The sequence below is a fragment of the Oncorhynchus nerka genome, linkage group LG16 (genome assembly GCF_034236695.1).
Source record: "Oncorhynchus nerka isolate Pitt River linkage group LG16, Oner_Uvic_2.0, whole genome shotgun sequence".
Taxonomy (NCBI): domain Eukaryota; kingdom Metazoa; phylum Chordata; class Actinopteri; order Salmoniformes; family Salmonidae; genus Oncorhynchus; species Oncorhynchus nerka.
In genome coordinates, this window is record NC_088411.1 from 30,706,735 (window position 1) to 30,734,621 (window position 27,887).

Below are 27,887 nucleotides of genomic sequence, written 5' to 3' on the forward strand. Positions count from 1 at the left end.
TAGCTTATTTGATACCACAGACTTAGACAACTCATCTTTGTATCTGTCCCATTATGGTCGTCAGAGCATGGGCAGCGCCATTAAGGCTCTTTATTTTGAAGTGGTCCAAGTAGAGCGCTCTATGGATAGACACATGCACTGTGCATAACTGTCAAATGACAAAAGCTTGAGATGCAGGTTGATTAGCTGACCACCAGAGGGCTCTGATATTTTCCTTCAAAAGGTGCTGTTCACCTTTATGGATCTTCAATTTGACCTGAAAATCAAGAGTAATTCCATAACTCCTGCTGCTAATTGTCTAGCCTTAAAAAATCTTGAGGAATTGATATGATTATTTATGTTATACAACACTATAAAATGAAGAATTTCTAATATACTGTATGTTCTTTGGCAGGAGCGCACTGGACACATTACACTTGCAAAATGTATGAGACTCACAAATACTGTATTATTATGAAGAGAGACGTCATATCAGTGTAAAAAAAGATTCCAGTCAGTTCAACAATGGCAATAACACTTTGGGATCAGTACCGTTACGTATCTCTCTATTCTTCACACTTTTCCCTCGAATAGGATACCTATCTTTATATTCCTGGGTAAAGTCAATGGGGTTATTCTATACCTTAACTTTTTTTCCACCTAAACAAACCCCAGTTCAATAACGCATGATATTCAGAAAATGAGCATCTGTTTACTCTCTGGTGTCTTGTAGTAATGGTGGTATAACAATATAGTGACCCCTTAGTATCACTGACCTATATGCCCAAACCCTCTCCAGGTTAGACTGAAGGTGCAGTAGCTGATCAATCAATGAATTAACACATCAAAGTGGTAAGTTAGTCTGAAGGTATGGGGATCTGATGTGCTCTCAAAGTCTGGCAGAATCGCAAGACTATGTTGGAACACTGAGCTAAAACCTATTAGCATTAGCTTGGGGAGCCAAGCAAATGTTATTCATCACATTAGACTGAAGGGATGGGTATCTTATGGACAGAGGTGCTCTCAACATCCTGCAGCATCTCTGGTGGGTGTGACAGTGCATGGCAACATAGGACTTAGCTAACCCAAAGGCCTGGGAGGAGGAGTTGGCAGCAAGCTGCAGATTGTTGGTGGTGGAGCCCGGTCACGCTAAGGGGCTGCTGTTGTAGATACTGTAGTATGGCTCGATATGGGTGTTGATGGGGGTGGAGGTGCTAGGGGGCCGTGGTTTACGTCCACCATGCCAGTCCGTGGCTCTCAGACTGGGGGCACAGTCCCAGGAATGACTGGGTCCACAGGCTTGATCCACCAGTCTCTTTTGGAGCTTGGGTGAGAGGACAGAGGCTGAGTTGGTCTCGTGGTGTGAGGACTTGTTACGGTTGACCTCAAGACTGCCTTTGCCTTTGGCGTGGAGCCGTGTCTTGTGTTGCAGCAGAGGAACACCAGAGCCACCCATTGGAGGCAGCAGAGGATGCGGCGGCGGAGCCCGGCGCTGTTGCGGGAGTACACAAACGGGTTGATGCACGACTTAAAGAAGATGAGCGCGAAACCACACAGTTCAAGCTGGTAGTGAGCGAAGCTGCTCTCCGGGTGAAAGGATGTCCTGGACTAAGACGATGCCCATGGTGAGACAACAAAGGAGGATGGAGAATACAATCACCACACAGGTTACTACAAGTCCTTGACTGTGGCCAGGTTGACGGTAGTGACTAGTTGGCAGCAGGTAGCTCCCTGGACAGCCCCAGGTACTAGACCCTGGCTAGTGGGTCTGTTAGTGTAGGAGTGAGTCTGAATGTGTTGTAGGCCAGCTTGAGGTAGAGCGAAGGAACCTGGACAGCACACTGCATGACCTCTAACCTGGCCGCCATGAGCAGGGGAGGGGGTAGCGGCGGATGAGTGGAGTCAACAGCGATGATGCCAAACTTCCTCACCTGGGTGTGGGATGGGATCAAGCATTTAGCATTGAGAGACATTAGATTATATAAAAACTGTTACAAGACATTATTTAGGTTCATACTGTACATGTTTATAGCAAGTTATAAGTAAAGTTCTTAAAAACAAATAATCCCATTGGTGTGGGTCACTAAGGTAATTTACCTGACAAGAAAATCAAATGCCATCCCATTCTCCCCCCAATATACATTTCCAACTGTCCCTAATGAAATCAAAAGAATAACAAACTCATTCACATGGGAGAATACGTCACACCATTTAGTGTAGAAATACCTTGGGAACAATGGGGTCTGACTCATTCTTGAATCCCCTCTGTAGGTTACAGTGGCTTTGTTATACAGGCTACCACCTGTACATTGAGATCCAGCTCCTAGACCTTGGTGTAAGATAAAAGGACCCTCTCAACATGGTACAGTTAAACCAGTCAAAGTGCTACTTTATATTGCACTGCATATCCAAGACATGTCTACTTGATATGAATGTATGGGCACTGTACCATATTTTCTAATGTCAATTGCTGCCCTATTGATGAGGATGCATATGGCCCCAGCTGTGACTAACTTCAATATGAGTCATCTCAAAACCAACTGGCACAGACACACACTAGAAATGTGTTACAAGCAACCCATTTATTTATTTTCTTCATTAAATATAAGCAAACAGTACATCTAAAATAAAAATAAATCAAGTCAGTTTTGGCACTACACTATACATGAGTGAAGTACTAAACTGAACCGATGCTTCAATGAGACTAGCTTTTCAAGTCTTCATGGATAAACAAAATATTGAAAAAAAATAACTCTCTCACTAGAATTTTTTAAAAGAATGGAGAATAATATTGTATTGTAGAGTAGAGGAAGGGGTGTGATGCTAAGGTAGTGGACAGAAGGTTTGGTTATTCCTTGGGCCTGTTTCCCGGACACTGATTTAGCCTAGTCCTGGACTTTGTCTTTTTTGTCCCGCAAAAGCCTGGTTTCAATGGAGACTCTCCAATTATCTGTGTCAAGGAATTACCAGTCCCTTGGGGTTCTGAGAGGTGTTTAGACACATGCCATGACAATAAAACTGTGCTCATCAGCTCAACACAGCACACACATACAGCCTTGGGGAATGAACACACACAATCACTCCATCTATACCATTGACAATGAGAGAGCAGAATGAAATCAAAAGCTCTGTCACTAAAAAGCTGAACAACCCATTTACTCACAAACCAAAATCTTTCATTACCAGAAACTCTAAGAATAATAATATCAGCACTTCAAAAACCAATAAATAAATAAATACATGTTTGTGCATTTATGTTATATACATATGCTATATACACATTATAAAATATGCACATATCATATATAGATTAAACAATGTACACAAACGTCATGTACGTAAATGTGTGTGGCAGGTTCAAATCTAATTCCCAAATGGCACCCTATTCCCTATATAGTGCACTACATTTGACCAGAGCCCTATGGGCCGTAGTCAAAAGTAGTGCACTAAACAAATAGGCTACCATTTGGGATACATTCTCAATCTAATCTAAACGCATACAGACTGTGGCTAAGAACACGTCACTATAGGAGAACTGGGACAGTACGGTTTCTACCCTCTACTGGGATAATACAGTTAATTGGCTCAGAGTTGATAACATTGAGGGGACTAGCTCTGGTCCAGGGTGTAGCGTGCACTCCTCCACAAGTAGTGGTGCATTAGTGGAGGAACACACACTACACCTTGGACCAGAGGTAGGGTATCATCAAGCATTCCACATAAACACACGCAAGCAAATAAAGAAAATAAAATGTTAAGAAAAACTGTACAGTAGTATTACAAACCGCAGGACAATCATCCCTGCTATGGTTTATCCTTAAATATTAAGTATAGTAAAAATGTAAATCAGCGCTAAACACACAACCTTTATTCCATCCATTCAACCATTACGCATTTGTGTTCCCCCCGTCCCCCCTTTTCAGGGTCCTCAGGGTACATCATTAAAAAAAAGAGAAAAAAGGACCCCCCCCACCCCCACAATAAACAAGCGGTCCTTAATGGACAAGTCCCAGGTAGTTCCTCCCTGTTTTTCATTCTATTGTCTTTCGTTTGCTGCCTAATGAATACGACCCAGATGTTGTCCGTTGGTCTGGCCAGAGTGCAGGGTCCTGGATGTGAGGGTTTGGTCTACCCTCATGCAGGCTGGTGTGTTCTGTTCTGGGCCTGTATTCACACAGTGTCTCAGAGTAGAGGTGCTGATCGAGAATCAGGTCGCCCTGTCCATATAATGGTATTCAATATGATCTGAAAGGCAAAACTGATCCTAGATCAGCAATCCTACTCTAAACCGCTTTTTGAATATGGGCCTGTTCTGTTCAGTCTGAGACCTTCCCAGTCTAATGCCAGAGTGAGGAATTGTCAAAAGGCTCAGAGAGGGCATCGAGGATAACGTTCCTCCATTAAGAAAACATAAAAATCTCCTGAAAGTTGCACCAGGGCCCTAAAGAGAGACAGAATGGATAGCGGGATTAATGCTTGGCTCTAAAGAGACAGAATGCATAACAGAACTAATGCTTGGCCATAAATAGAGACAGAATGGATAGTGAGATTATTGCTTGGGCCTCGAGACAGAATGGATAGTGGGATTAATGGTTGGCACTAAAGAGAGACAGAATGGATAGTGGGATTAATGCTTGGCCCTAACGAGAGACAGAATGGATAGCGGGGATCAATGCTTGGCCCTAAAGAGAGACAGAATGGATAGTGGGATTAATGCTGGGCCCTAACGAGAGACAGAATGGATAGCGGGATCAATGCTTGGCCCTAAAGAGAGACAGAATGGATAGTGGGATTAATGCTTGGTACCTTGTTTAATGCTTGTAATTTGTTTTGGGATTTTTCCACCCAAGCATACGTTTGAATTGTGTGTGTGTGCGTATGTACCAGGTATCTAGGTTTAGTATCAGGGAGAGACCAGCAGGTGTGTGGGTGTTATTGTTAGCTGCTGTGTGTGTACCAGGGATCTAGGTTTAGTATCAGGGAAAAAACAGCAGGTGTGTGTGGGTGTTACTGTTAGCTGCTGTGTGTGTACCAGGTATCTAGGTTTAGTATCAGGGAGAGAACAGCAGGTGTGTGGGTGTTATTGTTAGCTGCTGTGTGTGTACCAGGGATCTAGGTTTACTATCAGGGAGAGAACAGCAGGTGTGTGGGTGTTACTGTCAGCTGCTGTGTGTGTACCGGGTATCTAGGTTTAGTATCAGGGAGAGAACAGCAGGTGTGTGGGTGTTACTGTTAGCTGCTGTGTGTGTACCAGGGATCTAGGTTTACTATCAGGGAGAGAACAGCAGGTGTGTGGGTGTTACTGTCAGCTGCTGTGTGTGTACCGGGTATCTAGGTTTAGTATCAGGGAGAGAACAGCAGGTGTGTGGGTGTTACTGTCAGCTGTTGTGTGTGTACCAGGTATCTAGGCGTAATAGCAGGGAGAGACCAGCAGGTCGGTCAGAACCAGCAGCTGGTCGTCAGTGAACTGCTGTTTATGCTCCTGCCAGTTGTCATGATGAGTCCGTCTAAAGTTAGACAGGGTCTTCTTCACCGTCATCTGCAGGAGTAGAGACAAGACGCATTCAGAAACAAGATGCCCGGGAATGGGGAGAGAGAGACGTATGTTTGGGGTACCCCTCATCTCTATAGGCTGTGTGTCGTTGAGGTGTGTGTGTTTGTGTGAGAGAGCAGTTTGTGTGTGTGTTGCTTCTTTCTCTCTCTCTCTCTGTGTGTGTGTGTGTGTTAGTCCTCCTCACCTCAATGGGCTGTGTGTCATTGAGGTGGGCACTGAGGTCCATCAGTAGTTGGGGCATCCAGGTGGGAACATCGTAGGGGCTGGACAGGATACAGGCACTCAGACCTAACACTCCAGCATGACGCCGCACCAGATCTACACACACAGGGAGGAAAAGACTATGAAGGACCATTGAAAAGCTGAGGTATAACAGGTTTAGTAAGGTCAAGGAAAATACAATCTAGAAGACCATCTAACACAATCATGGCAACTGTGTTCCAGGTAAGGCAATGGACCGTTGCATGTTGACCAGGGTTTCCCAAACCCGGTCCTCAGGATCACAAGAGGTGCACTTTCTGGCTTTCCCCCCAGCACTACACAGCTGATTCAAATAATCAACTATTCATCAAGCTTTGATCATTTGAATCAGATGTGTAGTGTTAAGTTCAAATCAAAGAAATGTACCTCCTGGGGTCCCGAGGACCCGAGTTTGGGAAACGCTGATGTAGACAGTAGTTGTTCCAATATCCACACTAGCAATAGCACTTAGAATGAAGCTTTGCATTGGCCATTCTAGTGTAGATATTGAACCGAGCCAGTATGCTTGTAGCACTACCAGGAACAGTATGCGTTCTAAGTAAAGCATTGGAAAGTTGTGTTAGTAGCTACCTCCGGAGGGGATGGTGTCCACCACGGAGCCCAGCTCCCTCTTCCGCTTCTTGGGCAGGCGGGTCTTGCACAGGGCCTCGAAGTGGCTCTGCATGGGGCCCTCTATGGACAGGAAGTTACACTGAAGAAAACCGCTCAGCGTGGTGGCAGCCATCTCCCTCACCTGGGGGAGAGAGGGAGAACAGAGGTAGAGAAGGAAAGGGGGAAAGAGTTCATTATTTACACAATTTTATAGACAGTGTGTGTGTCCATATACAGTTGAAGTCAGAAGTTTACATACACCTTATCCAAATACATTTAAACTCTGTTTTTCACAATTCCTGACATTTAATCCTAGTAAAAATTCCCTGTCTTAGGTCAGTCAGGATCACCACTTTATTTTAAGAACGTGAAATGTCAGAGTAATAGTAGAGAGAATGATTTATTTCAGCTTTTATTTATTTCATCACATTCCCAGTGGGTCAGAAGTTTACATACACTCAATTAGAATTTGGTAGCATTGCCTTTAAATTGTTTAACTTGGGTCAAACGTTTCAGGTAGCCTTCAACAAGCTTCCCACAATAAGTTGGGTGAATTTTGGCCCATTCCTCCTGACAGAGCTGGTGTAACTGAGTCAGGTTTGTAGGCCTCCTTGCTCGCACACACCTCAGTTCTGCACACACATTTTCTATAGGATTAAGGTCAGGGCTTTGTGATGGCCACTCCAATACCTTGACTTTGTTGTCCTTAAGCCATTTTGCCACAACTTTGGAAGTATGCTTGGGGTCATTGTCCATTTGGAAGACACATTTGCGACCAATCTTTAACTGACTGATGTCTTGAGATGTTGCTTCCATCCTCATGAAGCTATCTATTTTGTGAAGTGCACCAATCCCTCTTGCAGCAAAGCACCCCCACAACATGATGCTGCCACCCCCGTGCTTCACGGTTGGGATGGTGTTCTTTGGCTTGCAAGCCTACCCCTTTTTCTTCCAAACATAACAATGGTCATTATGGCCAAACAGTTCTATTTTTGTTTCATCAGACCAGAGGATATTTCTCCAAAAAGTATGAGCTTTGTCCCCATGTGCAGTTGCAAAACGTAGTCTGGCTTTTTAATGGCAGTTTTGGAGCAGTGGCTTCTTCCTTGCTGAGCGGCCTTTCAGGTTATGTCGATATATGGCTCATTTTACTGTGGATATAGATACTTTTGTACCTGTTTCTTCCAGCATCTTCACAAGGTCATTTGCTGTTGTTCTGGGATTGATTAGCACTTTTCGCACCAAAGTACGTTCATCTCTAGGAGACAGAACACGTCTCGTTCCTGAGCGGTATGACGGCTGCGTGGTCCCATATACTTGCATACAATTATTTGTACAGATGAACATGGTGCCTTCAGGCATTTGGAAACTGCTCCCAAGGATGAACCAGACTTGTGGAGGTCAACAACAAAAAAATTCAGAGGTCTTGGCTGATTTCTTTTGATTTTTCCATGATGTCAAGCAAAGAGGCACTGAGTTTGAAGGTAGGCCTTGAAATAGGTCCACAGGTACACCTCCAATTGACTCACATGATGTCAATTAGCCTATCAGAAGCTTCTAAAGCCATGGCATCATTTTCTGGAATTTTCCAAGCTGTTGAAAGGCACAGTCAACTTAGTGTATGTAAATGTCTGACCCACTGGAATTGTGATACAGTGAATTATAAGTGAAATAATCTGTCTGTAAACAATTGCTGGAAAAATGACTTATGTCATGTAGAAGTAGATGTCCTAACCTACTTGCCAAAACTATAGTTTGTTAACAAGAAATTTGTGGAGTGGTTGAAAAACGAGTTTTAATGACTCCAACCTAAGTGTATGTAAACTTCCGACTTCAACTGTACGGAGCTGGGTGGCGCAGTCTGTACTGACTACCTCGGCTCAACTAAGAAACTCTATCCAAATTCTCCTCCTCGCTGCCGCCTCAAAATGCATTGGAGAAGGTTCAAGGTCACTCCCCATAAGGTCCAAGGTCACCTTCTCCAATGCATTTTGAGGCGGCGGCGAGGAGGAGAATTTGGATAGAGCTTCTTAGTTGAGCCGAGGTAGTCAGTACAGACTGCGCCACCCAGCTCTGTACAGTTGAACAACACTGTTGGCAAGGAGATGGCAAGCGAGGAATCACAGGACTAATTTAGATGGAGCTAGAGAGAGAAAAGAGGAGAAAACAGAACAGGGAGGCTGGAGTTCATTGAGTGATTCAGTCTCACCATTGAGCACACAAAGGCTCAGGACTGTTTTGTAGGTCAGAGGCTGTGTACTGTACGGTGGGACAGAGGAGGTCAGAGGCTGTGTACTGTACAGTGGGCTGGGGAAGAAGAGGTTAGAGGCTGTGTACTGTACTGTGGGACAGAGGAGGTCAGAGGCTGTGTACTGTACTGTGGGCTGGGGAAGAGGATGTTAGAGGCTGTGTACTGTACGGTGGGCTGGGGAAGAAGAGGTTAGAGGCTGTGTACTGTACTGTGGGCTGGGGAAGAGGAGGTTAGAGGCTGTGTACTGTACTGTGGGCTGGGGAAGAGGAGGTTAGAGGCTGTGTACTGTACGGTGGGCTGGGGAAGAGGAGGTTAGAGGCTGTGTACTGTACGGTGGGACAGAGGAGGTCAGAGGCTGTGTACTGTACTGTGGGCTGGGGAAGAGGAGGTTAGAGGATGTGTACTGTACGGTGGGCTGGGGAAGAGGAGGTTAGAGGCTGTGTACTGTACTGGGGAAGAGGAGGTTGGGTGGGGAAGAGGAGGTTAGAGGCTGTGTACTGTACAGTGGGCTGGGGAAGAGGAGGTTAGAGGCTGTGTACTGTACGGTGGGCTGGGGAAGAGGAGGTTAGAGGCTGTGTACTGTACGGTGGGCTGGGGAAGAGGAGGTTAGAGGCTGTGTACTGTACAGTGGGCTGGGGAAGAGGAGGTTAGAGGCTGTGTACTGTACGGTGGGCTGGGGAAGAGGAGGTTAGAGGCTGTGTACTGTACGGTGGGCTGGGGAAGAGGAGGTTAGAGGCTGTGTACTGTACGGTGGGCTGGGAAGAGGAGGTTAGAGGCTGTGTACTGTACTGTGGGCTGGGGAAGAGGAGGTTAGAGGCTGTGTACTGTACTGTGGGCTGGGGAAGAGGAGGTTAGAGGCTGGCTACGGGGTGGGGGGAAGAGGAGGTTAGAGGCTGTGTACTGTACTGTGGGCTGTACTGTGGTACTGGGCTGGGGAAGAGGAGGTTAGAGGCTGTGTACTGTACTGTGGGCTGGGGAAGAGGAGGTTAGAGGCTGTGTACTGTACTGTACAGTGGGCTGGGGAAGAGGAGGTTAGAGGCTGTGTACTGTACGGTGGGCTGGGGAAGAGGAGGTTAGAGGCTGTGTACTGTACTGTGGGCTGGGGAAGAGGTTAGAGGCTGTGTACTGTACTGTGGGCTGGGGAAGAGGAGGTTAGAGGCTGTGTACTGTACAGTGGGCTGGGGAAGAGGAGGTTAGAGGCTGTGTACTGTACGGTGGGCTGGGGAAGAGGAGGTTAGAGGCTGTGTACTGTACTGTGGGCTGGGGAAGAGGAGGTTAGAGGCTGTGTACTATACTGTGGGCTGGGGAAGAGGAGGTTAGAGGCTGTGTACTGTACTGTGGGCTGGGGAAGAGGAGGTTAGAGGCTGTGCACTATACTGTGGGCTGGGAAGAAGAATCTAGGAATCTACTGCTGCAACCAGCATCAGGTCTTTAGTGTCGTTGGACTTCTCGTTAAAAAATAATTATGAATAAGTTGTATACATGTGACTTCGCAGCTCCGGATCAGTATATGTATGTTATTAAACAGACACACAGTCCAACGTTTACACAACCGTATTAAACCCAATCCTGTCACTGATTGAGTGAACCAATTTATGTCGCCTAGCAACGAGAGGTGTCAAGCAGCCAAGGGAAGTCAATATATTAGGCTCCAGAGTAAGGCTGGTAGAATTATGGACAATAACCGTGAACTCATTTTGTTGTTGTCATAATCGTCTTAATACACTCATTTTAGGAGATGGCTGGATTCAACTTCAAATAGATATTGTTTACCCAATAGCAGTTCTCCCATTTTGACTTCAAATGGGTAAAGTTGTTTATCATTTTACGAGCAGAACGACACGGTCGTGAGGAGATGACAATGAATCGTTACCTAAAATTCCATAATCGTCACAGCCCTCCCTAGAGGACCGTTGGATAGAAAGACAGAAATGGCTAAATCCATCTGTTCACCCCCCCCCCCCTTAATATCCTCCACATAGCAACAGAATACTCCTGCAGCCAGTGGTTTCCATAGCAACAAGTGAGAGAGGGACCAGAGGGGGAGAAAGAGGAGGTAGACAGAGGGAGGAAGAGTGCCTAATCCCTACATACATAGAAGTGTAAAACAGGGAGGAAAGGGCCTGTGAGCACCCCCCCCACACTCTGTGACAGATTGCTCAGCAATTACACAATGTGATCTGTAACCAATAGGCCTACCTCCCCACACTGCTCTTTCAGCCGTGATGTTATCTGGCATTAATCAGTCTACATATCCATGTCTTTGTTCCGTATAATGATCATCCACTCATGCCTGTTCAACTCCTTTTCTACATCAATTTCCTGTGTGTCTGTACAGTATACGTCTGTGTGTGTGTGTGTGTGTCTGTGTGTGTGTGTGTGTGTGTGTGTGTCTACAGTATACGTCTGTGTGTGTGTGTGTGTGTCTACAGTATACGTCTGTGTGTGTGTGTGTGTGTGTGTGTCTACAGTATACGTCTGTGTGTGTGTGTGTGTGTCTACAGTATACGTCTGTGTGTGTGTGTGTGTGTCTACAGTATACGTCTGTGTGTGTGTGTGTGTGTGTCTACAGTATACGTCTGTGTGTGTGTGTGTGTGTCTACAGTATACGTCTGTGTGTGTGTGTGTGTGTGTCTACAGTATACGTCTGTGTGTGTGTGTGTGTCTACAGTATACGTCTGTGTGTGTGTGTCTACAGTATACGTCTGTGTGTGTGTGTGTGTGTCTACAGTATACGTCTGTGTGTGTGTGTGTGTGTCTACAGTATACGTCTGTGTGTGTGTGTGTGTCTACAGTATACGTCTGTGTGTGTGTGTGTGTGTCTACAGTATACGTCTGTGTGTGTGTGTGTGTGTATGTCTACAGTATACGTCTGTGTGTGTGTGTGTGTGTGTCTGTACGTGTGTGTGTGTCTACAGTATACGTCTGTGTGTGTGTGTGTGTGTGTGTGTGTGTGTCTACAGTATGTGTGTGTGTGTCTGTGTGTGTGTGTGTGTGTGTCTACAGTATACGTCTGTGTGTGTGTGTGTCTGTGTGTGTGTGTGTCTACAGTATACGTCTGTGTGTGTGTGTGTGTGTGTGTGTGTCTACAGTATACGTCTGTGTGTGTGTGTGTGTGTGTGTGTCTACAGTATACGTCTGTGTGTGTGTGTGTCTACAGTATACGTCTGTGTGTGTGTGTGTCTACAGTATACGTCTGTGTGTGTGTGTGTGTGTCTACAGTATACGTCTGTGTGTGTGTGTGTCTACAGTATACGTCTGTGTGTGTGTGTGTGTGTCTACAGTATACGTCTGTGTGTGTGTGTGTGTCTACAGTATACGTCTGTGTGTGTGTGTGTGTGTCTACAGTATACGTCTGTGTGTGTGTGTGTGTGTGTGTCTACAGTATACGTCTGTGTGTGTGTGTGTGTGTGTCTACAGTATACGTCTGTGTGTGTGTGTGTGTCTACAGTATACGTCTGTGTGTGTGTGTGTGTGTGTCTACAGTATACGTCTGTGTGTGTGTGTGTGTCTACAGTATACGTCTGTGTGTGTGTGTGTGTCTACAGTATACGTCTGTGTGTGTGTGTGTGTCTACAGTATACGTCTGTGTGTGTGTGTGTGTCTACAGTATACGTCTGTGTGTGTGTGTGTGTGTCTACAGTATACGTCTGTGTGTGTGTGTGTCTACAGTATACGTCTGTGTGTGTGTGTGTGTGTCTACAGTATACGTCTGTGTGTGTGTGTGTGTCTACAGTATACGTCTGTGTGTGTGTGTGTGTGTGTCTACAGTATACGTCTGTGTGTGTGTGTGTGTGTGTCTACAGTATACGTCTGTGTGTGTGTGTGTGTGTGTCTACAGTATACGTCTGTGTGTGTGTGTGTCTACAGTATACGTCTGTGTGTGTGTGTGTGTGTCTACAGTATACGTCTGTGTGTGTGTGTGTGTCTACAGTATACGTCTGTGTGTGTGTGTGTCTACAGTATACGTCTGTGTGTGTGTGTGTCTACAGTATACGTCTGTGTGTGTGTGTCTACAGTATACGTCTGTGTGTGTGTGTCTGTGCATTACCTCTAGCTGCTCGTCCTCCAGCAGGCGTATGACCAGTGTCTCTGACGTCGTTGACGGCTCCCTGGTCGCTCAGGAAAGTGAACAGGTTGTAGAAGACCATGATCTGTAGGTACGTCAGCACCGTGTAGCGAGCATGCCACGAACTGCTGCCCGCTATCTGGAAGATAACATAGAATGTTAATTACAAAACAACAACTATGGGTGTAAAGGTTCACCAAACCCCCGGTTTGGGACGCATCTGACATTTTAGGGTCACGGTTCAGTGTCGGTACAGCAGGTTACATTTTTGGGGGTAAAACATGCAAAACTAAGAAAGGAATAGATGAGGCATAGAATGTAGGGCCCTATAACATGTTCAATATACCCCCTAATTCAGTTATTCCACGTTTCAGATTTTAAAGTCTCAAAAATCAAAGTGTCTAAGCCCACAACAATGTTTCAGTAGACGTCTTGTGTGTGAAAAACGTCTGTGTGTGTGTGTGACAATTGGAGGTTCTAAGCCCACAACAATGTTTTAACCTCATCAGGAGACAATTGGAGGTTCTAAGCCCACAACAATGTTTTAACCTCATCAGGAGACAATTGGAGGTTCTAAGCCCACAACAATGTTTTAACCTCATCAGGAGACAATTGGAGGTTCTAAGCCCACAACAATGTTTTAGGGACACGGTTCATACAGCAGGTTACATTTTGGGGGTAAAACAGCAAAACAAGAAAGGAATTTAACATCATCAGGGTTCAATATACCCCCTAATTCAGTTAGGAGGTTCTAAGCCCACAACAATGTTTTAACCTCATCAGGAGACAATTGGAGGTTCTAAGCCCACAACAATGTTTTAACTCTCAACAGGTTCTAAGAGACAATTGGAGGTTCTAAGCCCACAACAATGTTTTAACCTCATCAGGAGACAATTGGAGGTTCTAAGCCCACAACAATGTTTTAACCTCATCAGGAGACAATTGGAGGTTCTAAGCCCACAACAATGTTTTAACCTCATCAGGAGACAATTGGAGGTTCTAAGCCCACAACAATGTTTTAACCTCATCAGGAGACAATTGGAGGTTCTAAGCCCACAACAATGCTTTAACCTCATCAGGAGACAATTGGAGGTTCTAAGCCCACAACAATGTTTTAACCTCATCAGGAGACAATTGGAGGTTCTAAGCCCACAACAATGCTTTAACCCCCATCAGCCCACAACAATGAGACAATTGGAGGTTCTAAGCCCCAACAACAATCAGGAGACTTCAACAATGTTTTAACCCATCAGGAGACAATTGGAGGTTCTAAGCCCACAACAATGTTTCAACCCCATCAGGAGACCATTTTGTGGTCTGCTGAAAATAAATATTAATTTTTGGGTTTAGATACCCTTGAACTTAACTGAAAACTCTTGCTGACAGTTGTGGCTGCTTCGCGTGATGTATTGTCTCTACCTTCTTGCCCTTTGTGCTGTTGTCTGTGCCCAATAATGTTTGTACCATGTTTTGTGCTGCTACCACGTTGTTGTCATGTGTTTCTACCATGCTGTGTTGTCATGTGTTGCTGCCTTGCTATGTTGTTGTCTCAGGTTTCTCTTCAGGTAGTTTTGTGTCGTCTCTCGTCGGGATGTGTGTTTTGTCCTATATTTATATTCATATTTAAATCGCAGCCCCCGTCCCTGCAGGAGGCATTTTGCCTTTTGGTAGGCTGTCATTGTTCTTAACGGACTTGCCTAGTTAAATAAAGCAATGTAGTTGCACACCAGCAAGAGCCTTGCTTGGTTAGCGTTGTTTCTGTAGCACACGTGATTGCAGAGTTTGCTGAACAAATCACCACTGAAGTGATGTAAATAATCCTGTTATCATTCTGCCAGGTCAGCATCGACTACTTTGTACGTTTTTGGAAGAGCCTTTCCATCTACCAGAATACCGTAGTCATTAGCATAATCGCTAACGGCTACAAAGTAGCAGATGCGGGGGAATTCACACTCTGTTGCCGCTTCAGAAAGTTGAAGGAAAATTTGAATCACTTAAGCATGTCTTTTTATCTTGGACAAATTAATGAAATGGTCTAATAAATACATTTAGTTGATATCCTACACACTTCAATACATTTTTGCTTCTATTAGAAAGCCAAAATGTTCCCAAACTGGAGAAATAAACAATCATCCAAAGCTGATTTATCGACCACACCACTCGCCATCGTACAGAACTTGTTCCCGGCTGCACCTCACAAAAGAAGTTTGAAATGCACCAAGTAAGATTTGGAATTTGATTACAATGTGTGCATAAGGGTCTAGTTGTTTGAATGGAATAGCCTCCGCTGTTTTTTCCTCCTCAGATTTACTCAGGAGGCATACAACACAGCGTAGGTACAGCCTATAGGCCTACTGGTTTAATTACAGTGCCGTCAGGTAGCATTCAGACCCCTTGTCTTTTCCCACATTTTGTTACAGCCTTATTCTAAAATTGATTAAATTAAAAAAGATCATCAATCTACACACAACACCCCATAATGACAAAGTGAAAACAGGTTCAAACATTATTTCAAATGTATTAAAAATCAACTTTACCTTATTTACATAAGTATTTAGACCCTTTGCTATGAGACTCGAAATTGAGCTCAGGTGCATCCTGTTTCCATTGATCATCCTTGAGATGTTTCTACAACTTGTTTGAAGTGCATCAGTAGTAAATTCAATTGATTTGACATGATTTGGAAAGGCACACACACCTGTCTATATAAGGTCCCACAGTTGACTGTGCATGTCAGAGCAAAAACCAAGCCATGAGGTCAAAGGAAACGTCCATAGAGCTCCGACAAAATTGTCAAGGCCTGTTGTTTTTGCTTTGTCATTATGGGGTATTGTAGATTGCTGAGGATTTTTTATTTATTTAATCAATTTTAGAATAAGGCTGTAATGTAACAAAATGTGGAAAAAGTGTGTGTGTGTCAGAAATGAAAGGCGCATGGCCCAGTGACTCACCTCCCACACTGCGTGCAAGTGTGTGTGTGGTGACCTACCACCTGCATAGCATGCGTGTCCCTACCTCTTGCAGGGCCAGTAGGACCAGTGGTATCTGCTCTGTGTAGAGTAGTCCCTGGGACATCAGAGACAGACAGGTCTTAGCGTCCCGCTTCAGCTCATCATAACTGTCATCATTTTCCACCGGAGCGATCTACAACAGGAAGAGAGTGAAGAGGGATTAGGGATAGGCCTCCCCCTTTGAGTCTGGTTCCTCTCCAGGTGTCTTCCTTCCTTGACCCACCCACCTTGAACAGCAGTGGCAGCAACTGGAGCTGCTCTGGAACAGCCGTGGAGAAGGAGCGTCCAGCACTGGCCATCAGCCACTTGAGTACTGGAAACAAATAGAAAACCTTTATTACATTGTATGCTCTGACAAAGGTCATTGTAACCGAAAGGTTGACACATTAAAATGACAAATGTGCATTGATCTTGTATGTACGGAGACTGTTTTCTTTTGCTTTACAACTGGGATTATCATCATCAATATGCTCTCGCTCTCCCTATCCTCTGGTATTTTACCAGTCTTCAGTAGTTTGATGGCCTGTGCTAGGGTTAGGGGTCGTACCTGTCTTCAGTAGTTTGATGGCCTGTGTCCTCTCGTCCTGCTCCCCCACATCGTTCTCCTCTACCACGTGGTTCTGGATCTCCTCGTCCCCCTCCGTCAGGGGTTTGAGGCGCAGCAGTACCCGCTCTGTGAACTCCTTGATGCGAGGCGAGGCTGTGGGCTGAGTGTACGGCAGGTTGACGTCTATCATGAAGATGTAGGTGAGGACACTGGAGGAGACAGAGAGAGGGGGGAGGACAGAGAGCAAGAGGGGGGACAGAGAGCGAGAGGGGGGACAGAGAGCGAGGACAGAGAGCGAGGACAGAGAGGGAGGGAGGAGAACAATAAGAGAGCATGATGGTGGGTGTGTGTAGTCCCTTACCATCATCTTTTGGGCGGTTTCCATTACACCACCAGCGTGTTGCCAGTGATTATGACTACGTGGGCTCTAGTGTTGTTTTTTGGGAACTGTGTTTCCATATAGACAGGGCTGTAACTGAGGACTTGTGAAGAGCCGAATAAACAACCTCTGCATCATCAAGACAGTTCGTTGTGACTAGTTGTTAACCATGGAAGGTATTCATCCATGTTCACAGTCAACCATTGTTAAGTAAATGAAAAGTACCAGAGGCCAGGGCCTTAGCTCCCAGTGAGAACCTGGGAAACAAGTCAGCCTTTTGGGTAAAACACTGGGGTAAGTGTTAGTGGAAATACGCCATTTGAAAAGTATATCGATAGTATACTTTTAAAATACTGCATCAGTGTTCGGTCAATGGATGTAAGAGAGGTCCTACCTGCCGATGCGCTCGCGGACGTTCTTGTAGACCTGTGTGAGTTTGGGCTCTAGGTACTGCAGCAGTCTGTGGAGCAGCTCAGGGACTCTCCACTCCTGCTGAGCCAGGCCCCCCTGCAGCACATACAGACGACTGGAGAGAGGAGAGTTATACACACTAACACAAAAAGAAAGTGTTTCCCCTACCTACCATTGTACATGTGGGGGGCTACACTGCCTAGCTCTTTTGCTGCCCCCCCCCACCTAAAAGAGTTTGGTTTTTATTGTTTTCAATTGACAAGATGATTGTTGCTTTGGGGGCCTGTGTGTGTAAAGTTTCTCCTCACCAGGCGTCTACGAAGGATCCCCCCTCCCCGTTGACTGGAGATTCCATCAGCATCTCAAACAGCCAGTGGAGCTTCCTGGGGTCTCTGCTCTCCTGTGCCACACAAAACCACAAAGGTCAAAGATGTGAATGCAGGAAAACAGAATCATGTCAGATGGGACAGTCTTTCCCCATTCACTCCTCGTCTCCTTAAATGCATTGGAAGAGAAGATCCAAGGTCCTTCCCGTTCTGGCCTTCTCCTCTAATGCGTTTTGAGAAAGAAGCAAGGAGAGAGGATGCATTTGGGAATGGAGGAACTACTGATTGAGAAAGAAGCTGAATGAAATGGACTGCTGAATGAGATGAGGGCTCGAGGCTTACACAGGCAGTGGCGATGCAGGTGCCCCAGTCAGCGTAGGTCTCTACAGTGATGTTGTTCAGTGCTGTACGAAGCAGAGGACACAGCAGCTCCCACAGACTCTCAACCTGGCAGGGGAACACAGGTCCAGAGTCAAAGGTCAAGAACTTCAAAAATATTTAACTTTTATTTATCCAGGTAAGTCAGACATACACACACACACGTTCTTATTTGCCTGGCAAGTGGAGAAATGTAAAGTACTGCTTGAGTCTGGTGTGTGCACGCGCATTTGACCATGGTGTATGCATCTCTCCCCTACCTGGCCATAGCTCCCGTGTGTGTTCGTTCCTACCTTGCCGTAGCTCCAGTGTGTGTGTGTGTGTGTTCGTTCCTACCTTACCGTAGCTCCAGTGTGTGTGTGTGTGTGTTCGTTCCTACCTTACCGTAGCTCCAGTGTGTGTGTGTGTGTGTTCGTTCCTACCTTACCGTAGCTCCAGTGTGTGTGTGTGTGTGTTCGTTCCTACCTTGCCGTAGCTCCAGTGTGTGTGTGTGTGTGTGTTCGTTCCTACCTTACCGTAGCTCCAGTGTGTGTGTGTTCGTTCCTACCTTACCGTAGCTCCAGTGTGTGTGTGTTCGTTCCTACCTTACCGTAGCTCCAGTGTGTGTGTGTTCGTTCCTACCTTACCGTAGCTCCAGTGTGTGTGTGTTCGTTCCTACCTTACCGTAGCTCCAGTGTGTGTGTGTTCGTTCCTACCTTACCGTAGCTCCAGTGTGTTTGTTCCTACCTTGCCGTAGCTCCAGTGTGTGTTCGTTCCTACCTTACCATAGCTCCAGTGTGTGTTCGTTCCTACCTTGCCAAAGCTCTAGTGTGTGTGTTCGTTCCTAACTTGCCGTAGCTCCAGTGTGTTCGTTCCTACCTTGCCGTAGCTCCAGTGTGTGTTCGTTCCTACCTTACCATAGCTCCAGTGTGTGTTCGTTCCTACCTTGCCAAAGCTCTAGTGTGTGTGTTCGTTCCTAACTTGCCGTAGCTCCAGTGTGTGTGCGTTCGTTCCTACCTTGCCGTAGCTCCAGTGTGTGTGTGTGTTCGTTCCTACCTTGCCCTGGCTCCAGTGTGTGTGTGTTCGTTCCTACCTTGCCGTAGCTCCAGTGCTTGCTGCCTCTGATCAGTCCAGAAGTGATCTCTGCTACACAGCGCTGTTTGCTCTCGTGTGTGTCGGCCACCAGACGCTCCATGTGTGGTTTCAGCACGGGCAGGAAGGCATCGTTGAAATTACGGAACAGACCCTGAAAGATAGGAGTGTCAATAAGACAGAGCTAAGGAAGCCAAAATATTTGGCTTACAAAACCCCCCTCCTGGGTTTATCCTTCCCTCGTTCCTCGCAGCCTCGTTCCTTGCAGTCTCCTTTTCAAAACGTCAGACGGAAGCGAATAGACTATGAAGAGAGAACTCACGTCCTCCGATGTTTTGAACAAGAAGCGGGATAGAGAACAAGGTATTAATGAAAGGTTCAGGAAATACCTCTGAGATTGGGAGGGTCTGATCTCAGGGTCTGATCTCTCTCTCCCTCACCTTGAAAAGGCAGAACCTGCGGGGGCTGAACTTGTCCTTGCCCTTCCGGTCCTCCAGAGAGAGGAATTCAATCAGCTGGTTGATGAACACTGGGTCTGAAAAGTGGTCGTAGATGATCTGCTCTCGCTGGAAGGAGAGAAGAAGAAACTTATTACAGTGGACTGGAGATGTCACATTTTACAGCAGAGGATGTTATATAGCGTTTTCAAAGAGTGAGAGACTGCATTCTGATTATCTACCCTTCAGCCAGAAGTGTGCACTTGTTCACTCCTGCTCATACATTTAAAAGCATTGTATTGAAAGTGTGCATGGCTGGTGGGAGATTCCACCATATTCCCTACACTAATACAGTCATTTCACATCAATCAGGGAGGAGTGTCCAAGTGTACACTTCAGGACAAGGGTAGCGAATTAGACTGTGGCCATTGTGTGTGTGTGCCGTGTCATCTCCTCACCTCTGTCATCTCCTCTCTGGTCAGTCCCTGTTTGGGCTGCTCCTCAGAGGGAGAGTACATCATGAGTTTCTGTGGCCAGCTGTAGTATCCCCAGTGGGTCTTCTCTACGAATGTACAGCCCTCCCAGTCCTGCTGGGTACGAGGCAGACTGCTACTGTTATACTGGAGCCACTGGTTATCAGGCCTGTCTCCTGCTATCATACCAGCCGCCTCCTTTAGATCACCTGGTAGAGGGAGAGAGGCAGTGAGAGGACCAGACTGCTACTGTTATACTGGAGCCACTGGTTATCAGGCCTGTCTCCTGCTATCATATCATCAGGAGAGGAGAGAGGCGTTGAGATACATGCTGTATAGCTGTTATAATCACACCTGGGGTCAAATAGTATTTGTTTACTTTCAAATACAGTACCAGTCAAAAGTTTGGACACACCTACTCATTCTACTTTATTTTTACCATTTTTCACATTGTCAAATAAATAATAGTAAAGACATCAAAACTATGAAACACATATGGAATCATGTAGTAACCAAGAAAGTGTTAAATCAAAATATATTTTAGATTCTTCAAGGTAGCCACTCTTGGCATTCTCTTAACCAGCTTCACCTGGAATGCTTTTCCAGCAGTCTTGGAGTTCCCACATATACTGAGGACTTGTTGGCTGCTTTTCTTTCACTCTGCTGTCCAACTCATGCCAAACCATCTCAATTGGGTTGAGGTCGGGGATTGTGGAGGCCAGGGCATCTAATGCAGCACTCCGGCACTCTCCTTCTTGGTCAAATAGCCCTTACACAAGCCTGGAGGTATGTTGGGTCACTGTCCTGTTGAAAAACAAATGATAGTCCCACTAAGCGCAAACCAGATGGTCGTGTCGCTGCAGAATGCTGTGGTAGCCATGCTGGTTAAGCGTGCCTTAAATCAGAGCTTATCACCAGCAAAGCACCCCCACCTCCATGCTTCACGGTGGGAACCACACATGGGCAGCTCATCCAAAGGACAGATTTCCACCGGTTTAATGTCCATTGCTCATGTTTCTTGGCCCAAGCAAGTCTCTTCTTATTGGTGTCCTTTAGTAGTTGTTTCTTTGCAACAAACCGACCATGAAGGACTGATTCACACAGTCTCCTCTGAACAGTTGATGTTGAGATGTGTCTGTTACTTGCTTCTGTGAAGCATTTATTTGGGCTGCAATTTCTGAGGCTGGTAATTAATGAACTTATCCTCTACAGCAGAGGTAACTCTGGGTCTTCTTTTCCTGTGGGGGTCCTCATGAGAGACAGTTTCATCATAGCACTTGATGGTTTTTACAACTGCACTTGAAGAAAAGTTCTTGAAATTTTCCGGATTGACTGACCTCATGAAGCTGGTTGAGAGAATGCCAAGAGTGTGCGAAGCTGTCATCAAGGCAAAGTGTGGCTCCTCTGAAGAATTTCAAATATAAAATATTTTGATTTGTTTAACACCTTTTTTGGTTACTACATGATTCCATGTGTTATTTAATAGTTTTGATGTCTTCACTATTATTCTCCAATGTAAAAATAAATACACTTTTGACTGGTACTGTAGGTGCTTCTACATCTGCATTGCTTGCTGTTTGGAGTTTTTAGGCTGGGTTTCTGTATCAGCACTGTGACATCTGCTGATGTAAAAAGGGCTTTATAAATACATTTGATTGAAACACTTTTAGAGCCTACCTGAAATGCCAGATGGAAAGGGTTTGCAATTTTGGGACTATTCCTTTGGTTCCATTGCACCAGAGCAAGCCCAATCAAGTACAGCTTGAAACAAATACTATTTGAACACAGGTAAGGGGACTAGTGAGCGAGGAGACAGGAAGTGCAACTCGAGAGTGGGTACTTACAGAGCTCGTTGGGGCTGACTGGTACTTTTTTATGCGGCCTCTTGAGTTGCTTCATGATCCCTGCCACTGCTGATATCGCCAACTAGTGGGGGAAATAAACACAAAAAATATGTTTCTATATCTTAAAATGAAACACTATAACGACGATTATGCATACGTGGCTGATGTGTGAAGATAAATGTGAATTTATGTGTGAAACTTTACTGCAACGTTGTTGACTGCTGCCATCTTGAGTTCTCATGCAAAATAGATTCTCTCAATGTAGTGAACGAAAATGAATGCATGACTGGGTCTGTCCGTTAGAGATTCTGTGTTTAGTGCGCGTGTGTGTATGGATAGTGGTAGTTGTGTGGGAGCGCCCACCTTGCGGACCAGGAGGGAGTCGTGGTTGAGGCTCTTGACAAAGAACAGGACAGCAGGGGAGGGGAGAGGGTGGTCATCTCTCAGCAACAGAGACATGAATCCAATGGCATTGTGCTCAAACTTCCAGGGCCTGTAACATGCAGAGCAGTGGGTGAAAAACGTTTTGACAGAGTAAAGGGAAGTACTACCTGGGTCATATTCATTAGTAATAAATCTTTGTACAACATGATATAAATGGTTTCCGTTGCACAACGTTTTGCTACAGAGTGCACTGATGAATAGGAAGTTGAAAATGTTGCAGTTAGAAACGTAAGGAACAGAGCTGACATGATTCCCTTGTTCTATACAACAGACTATCATATCTGTTAAACACAATACATTTCTATGCTCGTTTCAGTCATTGAGACAAGGTGAACCTACATGTTTCTGTCGTTGAGGCAGTCCAGAAGTTCACCAACCAGACTCTCATATTTCCTGAGGGAGACAGACCAGTAATATCTTATAAAGTGGCTTATACTAGGGACATTATACTGTAGACATAACTGAGAAATGACTTTAACAACAGGAACGGCAGACCTTTGCTAGACTGCAATAAGACACCAATAGGGCTGTAATTTGAAGATTTTGTGTACAGTTCATCAACAGTATTGAGTGTTTATTCATTAGCAGTGAAAGCTCTTCCTCTGGTCTTCCTCTGGTACTTACTGAACTGAGTCGAGGTTCTTCTCCTCCTGCTTCCTGAGGCCCTCTGCTTCTTCCTGGTCTGAGGGGACAGGGTCCTGAGGCAGGGGAACACCGGAGGTCTGGAGCTGCACCGCTGCTGCACCACATTCTGACGGGATCTACAGCAAAGAGTTTGTTTCATCACAAATGATTATATATGTTATACAGGATATGATATATATAGCTAGTGGAGGTAAAGACAGGTCATCTCAGGCCAAGCAGACTAATATATAGATGACCTGTAGATTCCCAACTTCAGACACATGTTTGAATCCTATTCAGTCACAAAGCTTTACTCTCAAAGGCTACTGTACTTCTATACGCCTAACAGGAAATAGTATATACATTTTGTCATTCATTGAAAAAAAGAGTTGAAGTTGGAAGGAATGATATCCTTACTTTCAGTTTACAAATCAGATCAAGTTGAAATTACGTCAGTACAAACCATTCACAACCAGTAGCAATGACAATTTCCACCAGTGGAGAAGCAGGAAGGGTATCTTACAGCAAAATGGATGCCAATGGTCTCGTATTGGCGGTGGACCTTGTCAGCGAGGTCGTCGAACAGGCGGACGATGGAGGGCTTCTCCAGGGACATAGCTGAGCTGAGTCCTGAGCGGACGATGGCAGGCCAGGTCAGGGTGATGCAGTCCCAGTCGTGCAGGTTGGCCAGGCACACCCCACTGTGGTTCCCCAAGAGACAGTACAAGGCACCCTGAAGAGAGGAGAGACAGGGGGGTAAAGGAAGGATGAGGAAAATAATGAAGGATGGCGAATATGAGGACTCAAAGTTATATTCCATTTCTCTATTTACATCATCCAGTCAGTCAGTCAGTCATTTAGTCAGTCAATCAATCGATTGATCAATAATCAATCTGCAATAACCAGCCTAGACCATGTTTCTATGTGTGTGTGGATGAGGTAGGGTGGTCAAGATAAGAGAGACACAGGACAGAGACAGGCCAGTCGTACTTTGAATTGCTGCTGTGTGACGTCGGAGCGGTCTGGCTCCAGGAACTCCAGCACACGGGGGATCAGGTCCCTGCAGCAGAAGTTATAGGTCCCCAGAGCCGTGAACAGCACACTCTGGGCCCGGCTACGCACCTGGAGGGACACACGAGGTACATACCCTCAAATGTTTCTTGATTCCTTGCATCCTATCTCCTCGCCGCCTCCTCAAAAAACATCAGAGGAGATGAATGTGTTGAGGTGGTGAGGAGAGAGGAATCAAGGAAAAGAAGCCAAGATTGATAAAATATCTCTCTCACCACAGTAATGTTTTGTTTACCTGCTGGAGCTACGAAAACAAACATCTGTGGTAGTAAACTGAGCTAACCTGACTGTAGGTGCTGGTAGAGAGCCGCAGCAGATCCCGCATCAGTTCCTGGTGGATACTCTTGTACTCACACCCCTCCACTGTTAGCTTACGCAGCTGGACAACACAAAACACAGAGGCTAGGTTACAACCTGGGGTAAACACACAGATTCTTCCATGACAGCAGCAGACACTTGAGGATGGACAGAACAGAGAGAGGGCAGAGAGAGAGAAACCCTACCTCGTGCTGTAGCATGACTCTGTCGATTAGCAGGGCTCGGATGTGCTGCTTCCTGCCGTGAAGCTGTAGGTGTATTAGAAGACAAATGAGTAAGTGATTACCGGTCAGCACCAGAATCAACAACAAAAAATGACAAACTCAACTCTTACAAAAGATATGTCAGATAAGTATGTGGGTGCTGTAAACGACCAGCATTCATTCACTCAAGAGAAATACAACTTCATTCGGGAGGTCCACCACAATCTCAGCCATGGCTCCAGTATGGCGTTCTAGCTATATCGCTCACCCTGTTCTCCATGGACTTCTTGACCAGGTTGAAGCTCTTCCAGCGAGAGTCAAACTCTTGTTTGTGGGAGCCTTTGAAGTGCAGCAGGTCACTGATGATCTTGATGATGGAGAACAGAGACTTGGTGTCGTCCTCGGAGTGCTCCAGAATGTGATCTGAGAAAATAAAACGGAACAAACCATTACATGGATATGTTTTAGACATGGTTTATTCAATTATGTGAAGAGCGTCATAAGGTGGTGAACACAAAGCAATTTTAAAAAAACATTACACTTATAGGAAGGGAAATGATCTGGATAGGTTTACACTTCCTGTGTTAGTTAGATCTGGACATGTGCAGAAAAGCCAAGTACAGCAGAAGACAAGTTCCCGTTGGACATCTGTGTACATTGGACAATAAAATAATCTTGCCAAGACAATGATAATACCGCAGTCGATGACAGGACAAGTATCTGGAAGGTAGAGGTGTTAAGTGCCACATGGTATAACAACAGTTGTTTGGCTGGCTGTAGTTTGATGTTGGGTGTGCGGTTGTGTTGTGGTTACAAAAACAGGAGGGGACACGGGTTTGTTCTTGGGTGTGGTGTTGTTACAGAGGCAGAGAGGATGTGAATGTAATGTTAGGTGGGGTTGTGGTTACACCGACAGAAGGGAAGCGGACACTACTCACGTAGCAGCTGCCTCATCACTCTGCAGATAGCATCTCTGTAGTTCTCTCTGGACACATCTGCAGGGAGAGAGAGAGAGTTGAGGCATTACAACTCTGGCTAGCCACACTATGAACACATCCCAGTCACAATATGACTTCCCACACAAAGAAATCAGAGCACAGCTAATTAGAAGGGTAGTTAGTAATACTCCCTACCATCGGCCATCCCTGTGAAGAGGTTAGTCTCCCCCAGATTCACCATGCTAGTCACCCTGATGGAGAAAGAGGTTTCAAAGTTAAAACACACTGTTGGTAAAACACTGACAACAAATTACTTTATAAATACATTTTATTGATTTAACTTGTTTGCAAATTAAATGTGTCCTACTCACAGTTCAGGGATGGGCTCTCCTTGCAGCAGGGGCAACAGGCTACCTGCTCCCAGAAGGCAGTGCTGTACAATGGACAAACTTTGTAGAACGTCATCCCTGAAAAACAGAATGAAGACAGTTACATGCAGGGTCCACATAACACTGACTACACATTATAGAGCAGAACAGGGTTGTGTTCAGCGGGGCGAAAACGTTTTGAAATGGAGGTAGCAGCTAAACTCTTCAAGACAATAGCACACTTGTCCATTGCAAAACGTTCTTGCTACTGTGTGCATTACTGAAGTAGTGGTGTAGTAGAGACCCAGGCTTGTTTTAAAAATGGTGTTCCTGCTTCTGGTTCAGAAGAGCATGAAAAGGTTAGCTTATTCTTGGATGTTCAGTATCCTAATCTTGCACCTGCACCTGTCTACTCCAGACTTAACCAGTCGCTGGCACACTGTTTAATGGGTCTTCAACCTGGTAAAGTTCTGGCAAAACGTGTTTCTCTAATTGGGAAAGTTTATGTAATCCTTCTGTGTTTGTCTGTTTGATAACAGATGAATAGGACCCTTTTCTCACCATCTTTTAGTTAGTTACTTTGTTTATCCCTCACCTGGTCATGTCCCGTTCCCCCTGGGCATATCTCTGTAGTCGGAGCAGCTCTGGCTGTAGGATCAGGTCTAGAACGTAGAACACAAAGCTGGTCTCCTCCACTCTGGGGACGTGCCACTGGATGTTCAGGTTCCACAGGTCCCCCGGACGACCCCAATCCTGGAGACACAGAGAGAAAAATGGTTTTATTCTGGGGCTTAGGTGGTTGGCGTGAGTAGAGCCCAACCCATATATCAGACGATATTGTCCTTTTACAGATACATCGGTCAATAATTCCACCGATAACCAATAAATATGATGAAACAAACTAATCTCAATCCAATCTGAACACTTGCGGCCATTCTCATTATGTGTTATTGTAACCATGTATTAGACATTTGCTCTGTTGGATGGAAATTTGTGAGAATTCAGTGTGGAAAAATTATACTTTTTAATTTCTTTGCAGTAAAACAGTATAATCAACATCAGTATGTTTTGTCCCCCCCAAAAAACACATTGGTTGGGCTATAGGCATGGGGTGTGGCCAGTGGCATAGCTTCAGCCGGTGTAGCCGCACCATACATGGGCCCAGTGACGGGCCCAGATCTGTGGAGCCATGGGCCCAGTGACGGGCCCAGATCTGTGGAGCCATGGGCCCAGTGACGGGCCCAGATCTGTGGAGCCATGGGCCCAGTGACGGGCCCAGATCTGTGGAGCCATGGGCCCAGTGACGGGCCCAGATCTGTGGAGCCATGGGCCCCCTATGTCATTTGAATACCGCCCCACCATGCCCAAGTATTAATTGTTGACGCAGGTCCATCTCATTACGATTTGACGAGAAGATCTGTCTTTAAAGTTGGCTATATGATAGATAATCCCACGGATGGCTTCACCAACTAAATGTATTTTTGACATTGCATAGGTCAGCATGATATTTTTGTGTATTGATGACAATAAATCAAATTAATTTGCTAAATAAATCATATTATTCAAAACCATGTTAAGATAATGAAATGCATTATGGGATTCATTGTGCAAATACTCTCTAAAGCATTGTTGTTTGTGTCATTGTTTTAAGCAATAGTTGAGCTAGCTATCAAGAGACAACGGCCGGAAAAAAAGAGAAAGTTGAGTAACGCAGCAAATTTCTGGCGACAGGTGTTGGAGCACATAGTTAATGTAACTCTCATACTTACGTCATGTCATTCGGCGTTCATATGGCACCGTGAAAAGCTGTTTTTGTCCGGATTCCCACAGGATTTTGAGAAAGCCAAAGTCACTGCAAAGACCCTTGCTGACAGGAGCTCAGAACACATTTGAAGACACTCGGAGAAGGAAGGCGAGGTGTCATTTTGATGAGCTATGTGAGGAGCGACTGTCTGATGGGGAGAGTCAATTTAGAGCCAACGTCTTTAACGCAAACCTTGACATCGTTATCCACCAGCTGTCAAACAGATTTAAAAGTCTGCGGGCAACAACGAGTCTGTTTGACTCCATCCATCCCACTACCCTGGCCAACGCAGATGATGCGCTCTATGAGACAGCCAGCCGGCTGACTGAACATTACAGATATATCAGCAAGTTTCCCTGGCCAATTACTCTGTTTCAGGGCCTGTTTTAAGAAGGAAATAGCAAAGCACACTACAGTGAGAGACCTGGCCAAGATGCTAATTTTGAATTACAATTCAGTCACTGCTACATTTGGTGAAGTAGTTACAGCGATGCTCCTTTTTGTGACTGCCTGTAACGGTAGCCAGTGCCGAGCG

The 27,887-nt window shown here is 45.5% G+C and overlaps 1 protein-coding gene and 1 pseudogene across 1 annotated transcript in view; both read right to left on the reverse strand.

Annotated features, from left to right (window-relative positions):
* Window positions 1-439: 439 nt before the first annotated feature.
* On the reverse strand, window positions 440-1,989 carry LOC115120902 (probable G-protein coupled receptor 75; annotated as a pseudogene).
* A 553-nt stretch (window positions 1,990-2,542) lies between these two features.
* LOC115120905 (proteasome activator complex subunit 4A) overlaps window positions 2,543-27,887 on the reverse strand; it is a 70,072-nt gene continuing 44,727 nt past the window's right edge. Inside the window, 28 exon segments of the mRNA XM_065002584.1 lie at window positions 2,543-4,420; window positions 5,377-5,518; window positions 5,718-5,851; window positions 6,365-6,527; window positions 12,688-12,726; window positions 12,728-12,844; window positions 15,721-15,849; window positions 15,944-16,029; window positions 16,264-16,472; window positions 17,037-17,168; window positions 17,362-17,453; window positions 17,722-17,826; window positions 18,830-18,982; window positions 19,269-19,394; window positions 19,724-19,947; window positions 21,583-21,664; window positions 21,946-22,075; window positions 22,366-22,419; window positions 22,651-22,787; window positions 23,174-23,383; window positions 23,641-23,772; window positions 24,005-24,100; window positions 24,225-24,287; window positions 24,511-24,665; window positions 25,181-25,237; window positions 25,376-25,431; window positions 25,552-25,647; window positions 26,144-26,301. Of these exon segments, the coding sequence (XP_064858656.1) occupies window positions 5,384-5,518; window positions 5,718-5,851; window positions 6,365-6,527; window positions 12,688-12,726; window positions 12,728-12,844; window positions 15,721-15,849; window positions 15,944-16,029; window positions 16,264-16,472; window positions 17,037-17,168; window positions 17,362-17,453; window positions 17,722-17,826; window positions 18,830-18,982; window positions 19,269-19,394; window positions 19,724-19,947; window positions 21,583-21,664; window positions 21,946-22,075; window positions 22,366-22,419; window positions 22,651-22,787; window positions 23,174-23,383; window positions 23,641-23,772; window positions 24,005-24,100; window positions 24,225-24,287; window positions 24,511-24,665; window positions 25,181-25,237; window positions 25,376-25,431; window positions 25,552-25,647; window positions 26,144-26,301 (3,270 nt within the window). The 3' untranslated portion in view covers window positions 2,543-4,420; window positions 5,377-5,383.